Here is a 13707-nt window from a genome sequence, read left to right on the forward strand (position 1 = left end):
CACAGACCTCTGGCCATTCCTCCTGTCCTGGATGTTGATCTTGTGGATGATGTTTTTATGGAATCCAGTTTGACTCCTGACACCCTCCCTCCTGCTCCCAGGAAACCAGATAGGTCCTGTAGAGTTCCTGACTCTCACGAATTTCTATTCAAAATCCTGCTGCTGACCCTGAGGTTATCCCCCAAGGACCTAAAGGAATTAAAGCAACTTCTGCTATGAATCCTACCCCCTCAGAAAGGGATTCCCGAGCATTAGACAAATGGGATAAAAAAGTATACACCTCTGCTACTCTTGCTATTAGAGCACTAAATTGTCAGTTCCATATGCTGAAGTATCAGCAGCATACCGTGGAGCTCCTCAAACAAAAAATATCTTCCTTTCCTGCTTGTGCAGAAGATAGAGTTACGCATTCTGCAAGTCAAGAAACTAAGCACACCTTACAATGTGGTTTTGATGCCCTAGAATCATTTTACAGGGCAGCAGTCACTGGTTCTGTCCTTGGAAGACATGCTTGGCTAAAGGAACAGCCCTTGCCAGACCATGTCATATCCAAATTATTGGACGCAACACTGCACAAAGACGACTTATTTGGCACCAAGGCAGAGGAGGTCTTAAAAAAGATGGAAGAAAAAGCTAAATCTATACAGACAGTTAAAGACGTCTTGCAGGTCCAGCCACCGAGGTTCAGTAGGCATTGCCCATCCAAGCACTGGTCCTTTCCTGCCCCCTCCAAGTCGGCTCAGCCCAGGCCCCCAGACAGCAGCCCCAGGGAATGCAGAGATCTAAGCAATGGAGTTCCTTCTCTTCAAAACCAGGGAGTGCTAAGCCACCCCCTCATGGTAAGAACTCACAATGACTTCACGCTAAACCCTCTCATCAAACAGTTCCTAAGAGGGGCTAACAACTTGAGGCCACCCAGAAGAGCTCTTACCCCAGCTTGGGACCTTAACTTTGTTTTGGAAAAACTCACCTTGCTCCCCTTTGAACCAGCAGCATCAGCAGAGTTAAAGTTCCTGTCTTGGAAGACAGCCTTGCTTCTGGCCATCACTTCAGCTAGAAGAGTCTCAGAGCTACAAGCACTAATGGCTGTAGAGCCCTTCATCATTTTTCACGCTGACAGGGTCTCCCTCAGGACCCAACCCATCCTTCATGCCAAAAGTGGTGTCCACTGTGGCTCTCAACCAATCCATTCATTTGCCCACCTTTTTCCCTAATCTAGAAAACAAGGGGGAAAGGATTTTGCACTCTCTACATGTGCACAGACAGCTCAGATTCTACCTAGACAGAACTAAATAATTTAGAAAGACTGATCAGCAGGAGCAGAGGGCAAGACCATATCCAAACAAACTATTTCCAAATGGATAGCACATTGCATCCATTTTTGCTACAAGCAGCATGGGAAACCCTCCCCCAAGGGGGTCAGGACACATTCTACCAGAACAACCTCCACCTTTGCAGCTTTCCACAGAGGGGCCCCCACCAGGGACATCCTTGAGGTTGCAACATGGACATCTGTTCATACCTTCACCAACCATTACCATCTGCCTATTTCTCCAAATCCGGGGCAGGCTTTGTCACAGCAGTCTTACAGGGCATCCTAGCCAGCCCCCAGTCTTGACTGCCTCCACCCTTTTCTTCAGCTTTGGGAATCAACCCAAATGTGATGACTGCAACAGTGAAACACGAACGTAGTACAGTTGTGTACACTTACCATAAATGTAGATGTTCGAGTGTATTCACTGTTGCAGTCCTGGTTTCCCTCCCTCCATCCCCCTTGTCTCTCTCTCTCTATTTCTCTCTCCTTACAAGGATGTTTTGGTATTTACTTTCTACTGCTGGTGTTCTTCCACCATAACCTAGCTCCCTTTTGGGGGTCCTGACAGGGCAATAAAAACTGATGTAATGGCGTCGGCTGTCTTAATTTATAACACTGATGACCTGAAGGTCAGTCCTGGAGTGACGGCAACCAACGCAGAAATACTAAGCCTCTGGTATTCGGGCCGACTGATGTCTACCCTGGCAGGGACAACCCAAATGTGATTGCAATAGTGAATGCACTCGGACATCTACATTTATGGTAAGTGTACCCAACTGTACTTTTCAGATACTTGCCTGGCTCAAGTTCACCAGTGCTGCAACACATCTTGTTCAGTGTTGCATGAGAGAGACTCCCTCCATGATGCCCACTACATTCATTAGGGAAGTGAAACTAGTATATTTTAGAGGAAGAAACTATGCTGTCTTACCAGTTTAAAAAAATGTCCATTATGTGGTAAGTACATATCTAACTGTACAGTAATACCCTTTTTGATGGCTACTTTGCAGACTGTTGCAGCTACTCCTTGTCTTACCAGTCAAGGTGTCCAGAGGTCCTTTGAGGTTCATACTTAATATTTTGTCATGAATATTGGTTTTGTCACAAGTGTCACCTCAGAGTAAGATGCACCAGTTTTATCTTAACAGTAGCATTTCAAATTATTCTCTGATTTCCTATCCTTTTATAAGTCATTGAGGGGCTTAAATGATTTCTGAGAAATGTAGCTGTTGGAGAACATCACCTGCAAAGCTTTATACATGAAAGAGTAGAATAGCAGTATATGTTTTATTGAAAAGGAGCTAAAGAATGCATGATTGTGTATCCACTTTGTTGTCCTAGGTAGGGTCCATGTGAAACTTCAGAAGCAGTGATCAGACTGTGGCACTGCAGGATTTAAACATAGTGCATTTACATTCTGTATTATCTGTTATTGTACTGAGTGTCTTGATACTTATTTAGGCCACATAAAATTTAGGTTGAAGCTCGATGCCTCCTTTTGAAGTAGTGCAAAGCAATACATTGCATATTAGCAGCTGAAAAGACTCTTGCTGGAGTAATTATGTCCTTTTTTAAGGGCTTCTGTTGTAGACTGACTCATACGAACTTGACATTGGGCATAAGATCCATTTGTGTCCGTACAGCTGCCAATTTGATGTCCTTTAAGGATAGTCAGGAAGTCAGAACATGTTTTGCTTACCTGCTTCATCACTTTTAGTCAGACTCCTAAGAATGCTGAAAAAGAGATCCCTGCTTTTCAGTATGTCTGCATGCCTTGCTGGTGTCTCTCGGGAGCTTCAGTTTGCTTGCTTTATCTGTGTGACTTGTATACACAGATTTATGAAAATGGAACGTTATACTTTGTATTTGTGAGTGTTGTTTATTTTGTCTGCTTGCATTAATGCAAGCATTATATATATGGGTCTACTTTAGATGCCCGAACGCTTACTTCACCAGCAATACGTTAGCCGACCTGAAATCACCGACAAGTATATTCTTCGACAAACAATTTTCCCGACACTAAATTAACCGACAACAGCGTACTTGATCCACCGACACCAACGTAAAAGAGTATACTCCAATATGCAACTCCTTCATAAAACGAAACAGCAAATGAGTATAACCGCTGCACTTAAAACAAGTACTGCAACTTCGAAAGTAAATCTTGTGAAGTAAGCATCCACATTTGTGATACTGCTCACACTAAACATCCACTTTTGTGATATTGCTCACAAATAGTGACATAAACTATAACAGTGAAGTAAGAAAACGATCTATCATGACACTGTCAGCCGTACATATATTCCCATTTCTGTAACTCAAACTGTCCCTTTTCAAAATCAGTTGTCTTTAATCAGTCAAAATAAGCACTTTAATCGCCTATGGTACGCGTATGGTTCAGTTATATACTGATATCCTATATTACGTGCTTAACTACTAGGTACTACTATTCATTACAATTGTCGGGATTGATAGAGTCGGTAATTACCACTTTCGGTAATTGGCGGTTTCGGGCATTACGTGTCGGGAAATCTAGTTTCGGTGAAGTGCAGTTTCGGGCATCTAAAGTAGACCCATATATATATATATATATATATATATATATATATATATATATATATATATCATGCACACACACACACACACATTTCCTCAGCTTCAAGGACAGCACTGAACTTTGCAGGTTGGAGAATTGAAATTGCTCTTTCATAGCTGTTTTTATGTACTTTTGGGATAGAGTGCACTTTATCATGGTGTCAGAAACATGGAGGTTGTGGACCACATGTTTGGTAGAATTTCTTTGAGAGCTGCTAGATATAGTGATATGATATGCACTGAGGAGAGACATCCTTAAGTGGGCCTACCATTTATTTAGTTAACCTCCTTGCTGTACTTCTCACTTGTCACTGTTGAGTTCTGGGTTTGCCTGGTCCCTTGCCTTCATCCATTGTCACTAAGTCAGCTTTTTCTCCCTGATCTTTCCTTTGAAACAAGTGGCTTCATTTTCATCAGCTCTCTGTTGACCCTGCTTTTGCAATCTCTCTATTTCTGAGAATAGATTACTTGAGGATCAGGCCACGGTGGTGCAGTGGTTAGCATTGCCGCCTCACAACAAGAGGTTCTCTGGTTCGATCCTCGGCTGGGGTGCCTTCTGTGCGGAGTCTGCATGTCCTCCCAAAGACATGCTGTAAGTGGATTGGACACACTAAATTGGCCTTAGGTGTCAGTGTGTGCGTGTGAGTGCCTTCTGTGGAAGGTTGGGCGCCTGGCTGTCAACTCGACACTGTAAAACTCCACTTCCAATCATGAGCGGACAAGGTGATCCGCTGTGGCAGCCCCTAACCGGGAAAAGCCGAAAGGAGGAGGAGGATCAGGTAGAATGGTCTAGTCACTGCTGCGGCAGTCAACGCGTATTCTTGTTAAACAGTTTTGAAGCTGCAAAAAATGAACAGTACTAAATGGATGTATTTAAAACTTGTTCAACTAAGGAAGAATTATTCTAAGCTTATTTAAGTGTAGACCTAACAACAGACCAACAGACAGCTGTGTATCAATTAATTCTGATAGCTTGACATAGATGTGCTGCTTTGTCAGTTGCATACGGTATACATTTATATTAGCCTTCCCTTTTTTGTTGTCATTCATTGTCATCACTGCTAGTGTCTCTGTTTACACCAGTGTGAATTATACTTTTTCTGCTGTTCAAACAGGCACTTTAAAAAGGAGAAGACAGCAGCAACAACAGCAGCAGCAGGCGGTACGACGTGGGGTCCGTGAGAGCTACCAGATGGGACAGATGAGACATTAGCAGCAGTTTGCCTTGGTTCCTTCTAGTGCCTACAGTAGGAAGACTTCACTCCAAAGAAAACCTGTTAACAGACTTTATACCCTCTCTAATTCGGAAGGCATTGCTGGGCCCATAGACAAAAATGGCTTTGTCATGCTTCAGTAGAGCCTTCAAACTCAAAGTGAAGCTTAAAGTGAACAGTTTGTGTTAATATGGTTTTCCTTTAGAGGGCATAATATTTTTTAACCTATTTAATGGCACAGAATCTTAAAAAGATTGACTTGCCCCATGTCTCCTCATTGCTGCATATTCTGTATTGCAAATAAATATGATTCCAGTTATAACTGAATATTTTAACTGCCAATCAAGACTGAGAAGCTCAACAACTTCAGTGTTCAAAACTTTATTTGCCAATATATTTCCTAATTGTTCTACACAGGCCTCTGTTTTCTTACACATACTAATATTTGTGTGGAACTGTAAAAATGCAATATGGATTTCTTTCCTTGTATTATAAACTTTTTCTGCTGTTTAATAAAGAATTCTACTGTTTTAATCGATATACTCAGGATAATAAAGGATATGATGGGTTATGGCAAGGAATTGAGATGTTTTCCACAGCAGCTGTGAAATGGGATTCTAAAATTCTGCTGTTTTTTTTTTTTCATGGCTTGTATTTATGTATCCAAAATGTTGTTTTTACCTGAATGAACAGCTGCTTATACAGTATGTATATTGTTCAACACTGAAAGGTTGTCTTGCAGAAAAAAGTGGCAGATGATAATGTCCAGTCTGAGTTTTGTGCATTCTGTTATCTGGACTCTTTCATTAATAGTTTCAGATAGAGATTTATGGGAAGAAATTGTAATTGTTACCTTTAATCTACAGAAATGTGGCAGAGAAAGCAAAAGGGGTGTAATTTTACTTGTGGAGTTGGGATTTTTGATTTTTGCCTGCTGCAGATTGAATGACCACTAAGTAGTAAATTGTACTTACATAGGGGCAGGCTATACAAATGCAATGAGGGATGTTGCAGTACAGACAGATTTCACTAATAGGAGGCTCATTGCCGTTTTGTTCAAGTAAGTTACCCAAAGTGATATTATTTAATTAGAATCCCATTAGTAACATTGGTATTTTTCTTACCATTTCTTGTGCAACTGTTTTTAAATAAAACCAAGGGAAATGATTCAGCTGTACTGATTTAAGATTTTTCTTGGTTTTAAAGAAAATATTATTTGGTAAGTACTGGAAACAGTTCCGTTTTAAGAGTATAAAGTTTACATGGATGTGTGTGTGATAGTGATGTAAGCCAGCAGGACCATAAACTTTATCAAGAAAAGCATGATGTCTCTTCCTTGTAAACTTGTACATTAGGTAAAGAATTTTTCGAATTACAGATTTTTTGTACATGAATTAGGGGACAGTTTTGTATTTGAACCCATAATTCCTCTAGATGTATGATTATACAGAATTATAAATGGTCTTAAATCGAGAGCTATATATATGTAGTTACTTTTTTAATCTTTAAAATACTTCCATTTTCAATTGTACAGAAGTTGGGTTTATGTTTGCTGTTTTTTTCTTTTTCTTGCAAGTCATTACTGAGGTTTTGTTGAGTGTAGTAGAATGTCCCATCTTTATTTTGTGTTTCTATCCTGTGGTAGGATTTGAGTAGTGTAATGAGGTCCTTTTAGTTATTTCAAGTCTATATATAACATTTTCTGGAAAGAAAATATGCACTGAACTCTCTCCACTGCAGGTTTCAATGTGGTAAGAAAAGGAATCAAAAGAGAAATGTGATCCTAGTGAGACTGCTGTCAGCTTTCCTTCTCCACTGTGTTTTATACAGTATCTTTTTTTGTTTCACTTTGAAAATTTTTACGGAAAGTTGCAAAAAAGTATTGTGCAGAGATATGTACATTTTTTGACATTTGAAATGCATTAATAAATAGACTTGGTCAAATAAAATTGACTCTTGCTTTGTTTGTATCTAGGGTGATGCATAATGTCTAGCATTTCATTGAGGAGTGTCTTTTTTTTTTCCTGTATATGCATATTATCACAGTAGTACAGAAGAAAGCCTTTCCATTTGAAAAACTGTTTTCAGCTCAATTTACTTAAAATAATCCTTAAATATTGCATACAAAATAAAAAAAAAACATTGACTCTAGGTCTAAGACTTGGGTGGGGGGGTGGGCTCCATCATCCTGTCCCACTAGGATTGAATCCAACAGGATTTGGCCTGGTTTTTAATAAGTAGCTTATGCATTTCCTCAGTAGTTGTTTACTTTGGCTGTCTTTCTGTCATTTAAATGTGCATTCTCACTTTTCTTTTTAAGGAAGATCTCTGAAAAAAATTCCCTCCATAACATCTTCACTCCATTAATTACTTTACAGGAAGTTCTGCTGACATCATGTGGGGGTCATCATAGTCCATTATCTAGTTAGCAAGAGGATTGAAATGATAGTGGTTTTGCACACACAGAATGAAGCCTTCCCTCTCAGAGAAGGTATAACTTAGAAGACATAAACACGCTGGCTGTTATACCAGGAAATAGTAGTTAGTACCTGTAACTCTGAAGATCTTGTGCTAATCAATACCATTTACTTATACAGTTTTGAGTAAGACCTGTTCTGTGAAAGCTCTCAATTAGGAGCCCTGATAAGGGCTGTTGGTTTCAGATCCACTGGTTAGAGATGCTCAGTTGTGAGCCCTGATAAGGGCTGTGCGGTGGCGTCCCATTCCAATCTCCAGAAAGATACCCTGTTAGGGGATGTTTCGAATCCAGTTTGTTTGGCAGGACTAATACGAATCTGCAGACTAGAACAAACCTAAAAATCCTTATCAGGACTATAGTGAATCAGAGGATGCAACAGCCCTTATCAGGGCTTCTCAACCGAAGGCTCCCACACAAGGACACTCATCTGTTTGCTTTGTTACTGGCCCTTATCAGGGCCTTTTTTCTGAGATTAGCCAGCAAGGACCAACAAAACAGCTCTTTTCAGAGCATAAAAAGCCCTAGGCCTCTGCTCAGCCAAACAAACTGGATTCGAAACACCCCATTTTTTCCCTCCCTGTCTCTCATAAACATTTGATTTTCTAGTAAATTAATTAAGACAGTTGGACAGTAATGCTAGATATTAGATTTTCATGGTTAATAGTTCATTTTTTTCTGCAAAATGCATTATGATACAAAATGTATTCCATTAGTGAACATACTGCACTCAGCCCACATGTAGCATTAACATACTATTTACGTTAAAAAAGGGGTGGGGATTGACCTAGCCTACTAATGCCGGAAGTGCATCATCAAAGCGGACAAGGATGATGTGAAGATAGGAGGTACTGATGTTTTAAGTCCCTAGAGAGCCAATGTTTGCCAACAGAAAATAACAGTAAAATGAAACAGCACATTCAGTAAATTGGATTTGTAGAGTAGGAAACCATCCTGTCATCCAGGAAGAGAGATACTGCAGGTAAGTGCAAAAAAATGGTTGTACATAATCTTTAAAATTTTACCAGATTACTGGCAGGTCCCCCTAACCCATAATACTTTTTCGAAGACTGATCCTCTCCACATACCTCTTGAGAAACACTTAAGTGAGCACCTCTCTGAAAGTCCCATGCTGATGATGTGGCAAATTTTAAAAATTTTGTGAGAGAGGCTTTATATATTCTAAATGTTTGTGCCCTGCATTCGGTCATCATGATGTCTGCTGTTTGCACTGCTATTTTCAGGTCACTTTTTTCTTAAAATTATCAAGTTAACAGACTTTTGTACCCCTTTCTGGGGTATTTCTGTCTCACTTTGTCTCATACAGCTTTCTAGGTTTATTGTTTTTGTGGCTTAGTGTTTACTTGGTTGCCATTGCTTTTCAGTTGTGGTTATCGGCTTTTTGTGTCTACTTTGTACTAAAAATGTGATCTTATGTAGTGGAAAAGCACTTAAAAACCACAGGTGTGTAAAAAAATCTGTCAAAAGGCAAGCATGTTTTGCATGCATGTGCGTGCGTGTGTGTGTGTGTGTGCGCTTTTTTTTTTCTTTTCTTTTCTAGGTGATGCACATTTTCAAGTGGTTTGTAATGTGTGCGCTTCTTTCAAACCTGCTATTAATGGAGGTTGAAAAAAATAAGTTAGCCTTACAAAAGTTGAAAGCTTAGATGTTAATCATTCTTACTGCTGCAGTTGCCTTTTGACTATATGGGTTGTATTCTGCTTGGGAAACCCGACAACTTCAAAAAGTTCTAGCTTCTTCCCACACCTACACTCTCCACTGCCGATTGTCTCGCCCCCTTGGAGGGAAATCAGCAGTCAGAGTATAGAAAAGTATATTATGTTCTTGCCACATTTGAGAGGAAGAAGCTCTGAGGCTTCACAATTGCAACAGTCTGCTTCAGGCTTCATTTGTGGAAGATAGGTCCCCGCAAGGTAACACTTCCATATAGAAAATATTGCCATTTTTCTAAAAGTATTCTTTTATTTTCTAATTAAACTCAATTATTCCCCCTTTAAGAAATTTTATTTTTTTACTATATTGGAAGGTGCCCTTCTTTAGAGCACTGTTGCAGTATTCCAAGCTCTATTGGCTTATCTCACCAAATAACCTGGATATCTGTCTGGGGTACCAAAGCCAAAACCTTGCATAGAGCCATGTGTCCAACATGTGACCTAAGCCCATGGGCATAAGGGTGTATAAGCAAATGTATGACCTTGAAAACCCCAGAGTATCTCACCACCAGCCCAAACTCAGGTCTTAGCAGTTGACAGTCTGTTCTGCTCTTGGTCATTTATACCTTTGTGCATTTTCTTGCTCAGATATGTGCTCCACTGGGGAACCTTCATTGTTTTTTCTTTAGTTATTCTGATTCATCGGTGTTTAATGTCAGCTAGGGGGAGGTGACTGTCGTAGGCAGATTATAAGGATCCCCATTCCTAATATCTCTTGCCTAGGTGCAAAACTAGCAACTAGGTGCAACTTGCAAAATTAAGCCCAGCAGGAAAAGGGCAGAAGCCTTCCCCTTAGCATCAGAAGGGTCAGAAACCACCTTGGAAACCTGAGAAAGAAGGGCTAAAACGCACCTGGTCATATGACTCTGGTAGCTTCAGGTTCGTTCCTCCCACTCAGCGCTTTGGCATTTGATAGTTTGGCTCCAGTCTTGATGGGACGAGTCATAACTGCCTCAGACTCTGGTACGTCCCTAGTGTCTTTGGTACTGGTATCCCTCAGTTCTGGGAGGCCAGCACCCCATTTTGCCTACAAAATTGTGGAGAGGATGTTCTTTAAGGAGATGGGTTAAATTTCTCAACTGGTGTTCCATCCCTTTTCTTGTCCATACCTGCGACTTGTCATCAGCCTGCTCCTGGACAGCCTGTTCTGGTTGGTCTAAAATCCATTCCCATAGTGGAGCTTCATTCTTCGTCCCCCCTCCTCCATTGTTACTGGAACAGGAGGTCTTGGGGAAGAGGTGTAGTGTAAGACAAAACATCTCAACTCCCCAGAGGAGCCTCTCTCAGGGGATACTAACATCAAGGAAGGAGAGGGGTCCCCTAAGTCTCTGCAGTATGATGATCTTTTGAAGCTTCTTCAATAACAAGGGAGCTAGACCACCAAACCCCCCTCTCCAAAGGAGTCAGTATTTTTGGAGGCTTTTGGCATGGTCCCATCCACACCTCTTGGGTGGTCCCCTCCCCCTCTGGAGGTGCTTAGAGAATTAATGTCTCCAAGCATGTGGAAGGAACCCAGCATGGTGGAGCCAATTCTCAAGATGCCTGATAAACGTCTTGCTTCCTCCAAGGACAAGCTGCTGTGGAGTAAGGGTCCAACTGTGGATGTAGTTGTGGTGGTGGCCACCAAAAAGGAGATTGCTCAAGAGATCTGTTTGTTATATCCCCTCAGTATAGAATCTTGGGCTTTGGGCCCTTTAGGGAATCACTCCTATGCCTCATCCACATTTGCACTGGGGGCACTTTACCTATCACACTTGACCAGATTCCAACATGACCTGGTGTCTGAAGTGTCAAGGAATGTTAAGACGCAGCAGTCTCCAGAGATTCAAAAGAAGCTGGAGTCTCAGTTGTCTAAACTGCTATTGATTGCCAATGTTTCTGTGAGGCTTATTTCCAATGCAGCTAATGGAGCAACCCGAGCAGCTGGCTTTGGCATTGCCATGCATCCCCATACTTGGATGCGGTTATGTAACATTGCTGATTGCTTCAAGGTATAATTTATTAATGCCTTGTTTGATGTTTCCTCCTTGTTTGAGCTAAAAATTAAAGATACACTAACTAGGAACAAGCAAGAAGGGAAGATGCTGTCCGGCATAGGAGTGTGTTTTGCCTCCGTCTTCTCAGGGGTTTCCATGGAGCCTTCTCTTTCAGTGGCTGTGAAGGGTTGCCTGACTGCCCTGCTCTGGAGGCAGTCAAGGGGTGTTTGGCTCTTCACCTAGAAGCTTGAGAGGCAATCACTTCAAAATGCACCGGTGATCAGAATTGTATCCAGAGGCTGTACCATTCCTTATTTAGAAATTCCAAGGTTCTTTTATAAATGTCTTAGAGATGTTCCACCCCTTCAGAGACTGCAGGCAGCATTAAAGATTCACAAGCTGTTGGCAAACAAGAGTCATCCAAGTGGTCCTAGCAGACTGAGGATCCAGGATCTACTAGCAGTTCTTTTTGGTACTAAAGTTGAACAAGGACCTCAAGCCTATTCTGAATTTAAGCTAATTAAATCCCTTCACGAAACCAGTAACAGCAAAAACTGATAAAACAAAGCAGCTGTAATCTTCTTAGCAGGATTTATTGTGTTGGCGCTTTCGTCTAGATCAATATCTAAACTTCCTCAGACACCATGTTCCCAAAATGCAGTAGTTTTTATACAACTATTAACTCCATTATCCCAGCAAGAATGCAATTAATTAAATAATCAATTAAAATTAATTCACTCCAACTTGAACTCAAAAGCAATTAAGCGCTAACACAATATATCCTGCTAAATCCCTTCATGAAACAGACCAAGTTTTGGATGTTCATGGTGTGCAGTCCGGTCTACCTCTGCTGAGGAATGATGAATGGATGTGCTCGATAGACCTTGAGGATGCCTACCATTATATAAAGATAGGCACTCCAGGAGGTTTCTGTGCTTCCAGCTGGGGGTGGGTCACTACCAGTTCAGGGTCTTGCTGTTCAGTTTCACCAAACATGTGGCAGTGGTTTAAGTCTGGCTCTGGCTTCAAGGTTTCCAGGTCTTACCTTACCTGGATGATTGGCTCTTTACCGCCCCCACAATAACATTACTGGTCATGGCCAAAGACACCTTATTCCAGGTATGTGACCACTTAAGCATTGCAATCAGTTATCCAAAGTCGAGTCAACAAACTGTTCAGACATCAGAATTCAAAGGTTGCCACATGGATACTGTCAGTCAAATTGCCAGGCTGCTGAGCTCCAGAGTGATCAGCCTTTGATCTATTTGCACTGTTGGTTCTTGCACTTCTGAAGCCTCCAGCTCATGCAGTCTTGAAACTCCTAGGCCACATGGCTGCTTCTATAGGATTTGTCCCTCTTGTCAGGTGTCGAGTGAGGGCTCTGCAGTGGACCCTGTCTGTACAGTGATCATTTTTGACTCCTCCAATGGTCTTTCTGGTAAGATTGACAAAAGTGTGTCACAGTCAAATTCAATGGTGGTTGCAGTCTCCTTAAGAGGTCAATGGGAGACGGTCTTTCCCCTTCCTTTGGCCATGGTCACCATGGACACCTCCCCTTTTGAGTGGGAGGGGTATTTTGGGGACACCACAGTTAAAGCGCTATGGTCTTCTGTGGAGGCTGGCATCTACATCAGTGTTCTGGAGAGGAGTGCTGTCCTCGTATTGATTTTGATACAGAATGATAATTGGTCTGTTGTCTGATATTTTAACAAGCAAGAGGGAGCATATTCTTATTATTTCATCTCAGCATCTCAGCAGTAGCATTGTGTTGTCTCACGAGTGGTCTCTAAATCTGATTGTTGTGGCTTGGATTTTCTAGCACTGGGGCACTCCATATTGTGATCTCTGCCTCCCCATCCAACACTAAATGAAGCAGCTATTACACTTTGAGTCCTCTGGAGCAGTCACCCAGAGACGCTGTGCTGTTTGCTTGGCCCTTGGGACTCCTGTGCACTTATGCCCCAGTTCCTCTGATTGTTAAATTCTTCCAGAAGGCAACCCACTGCAGAGCATCTGTGATCCTCATAGCACCCTTATGGCCTCATCTGGTGTGGTTCTCCTCCTTATGGTCCATTTTGCAGCACCCCTTTGGGTTTGAGATCCCATTTTGTATCTCATTTTTCATCCATCAGGTTTGGATCCCTCTAATATTCAGTCCTTCAAGTTAACCATGCAGTTTCTCCAATTCCTTTAATAGCTGGTAATCCTAGGCTTTCCCATGGTGTAGTATACTTCTTTGTTAGCTGATATTTAATAGCCTAGAGGGATTCCTCTGTACTTTGTGCTAGCCACAAAGTTTGAGAAATCATTTTATGCTCAACTCCTGAGAGACTTGCTTGGCTACAAACATCTGCATTACAAGATGAAGCTAAGTGAAACTTGCAGTAGTGAATTTTAG

General features: G+C 41.5%; 1 protein-coding gene across 1 annotated transcript in view; it reads left to right on the forward strand.

The window, feature by feature from the left end:
* ADAM10 (ADAM metallopeptidase domain 10) overlaps positions 1-7073 on the forward strand; it is a gene marked incomplete in the record, with an annotated part of 1900398 nt that extends 1893325 nt beyond the window's left edge. Inside the window, 1 exon segment of the mRNA XM_044078896.1 lies at positions 5026-7073. Coding sequence (XP_043934831.1) covers positions 5026-5123 — 98 coding nt within the window.
* Positions 7074-13707: the final 6634 nt, after the last annotated feature.

This window comes from Protopterus annectens, chromosome 7.part1 (assembly GCF_019279795.1).
Source record: "Protopterus annectens isolate FY-2018-M chromosome 7.part1, PAN1.0, whole genome shotgun sequence".
NCBI classification, from domain to species: Eukaryota; Metazoa; Chordata; order Ceratodontiformes; family Protopteridae; genus Protopterus; species Protopterus annectens.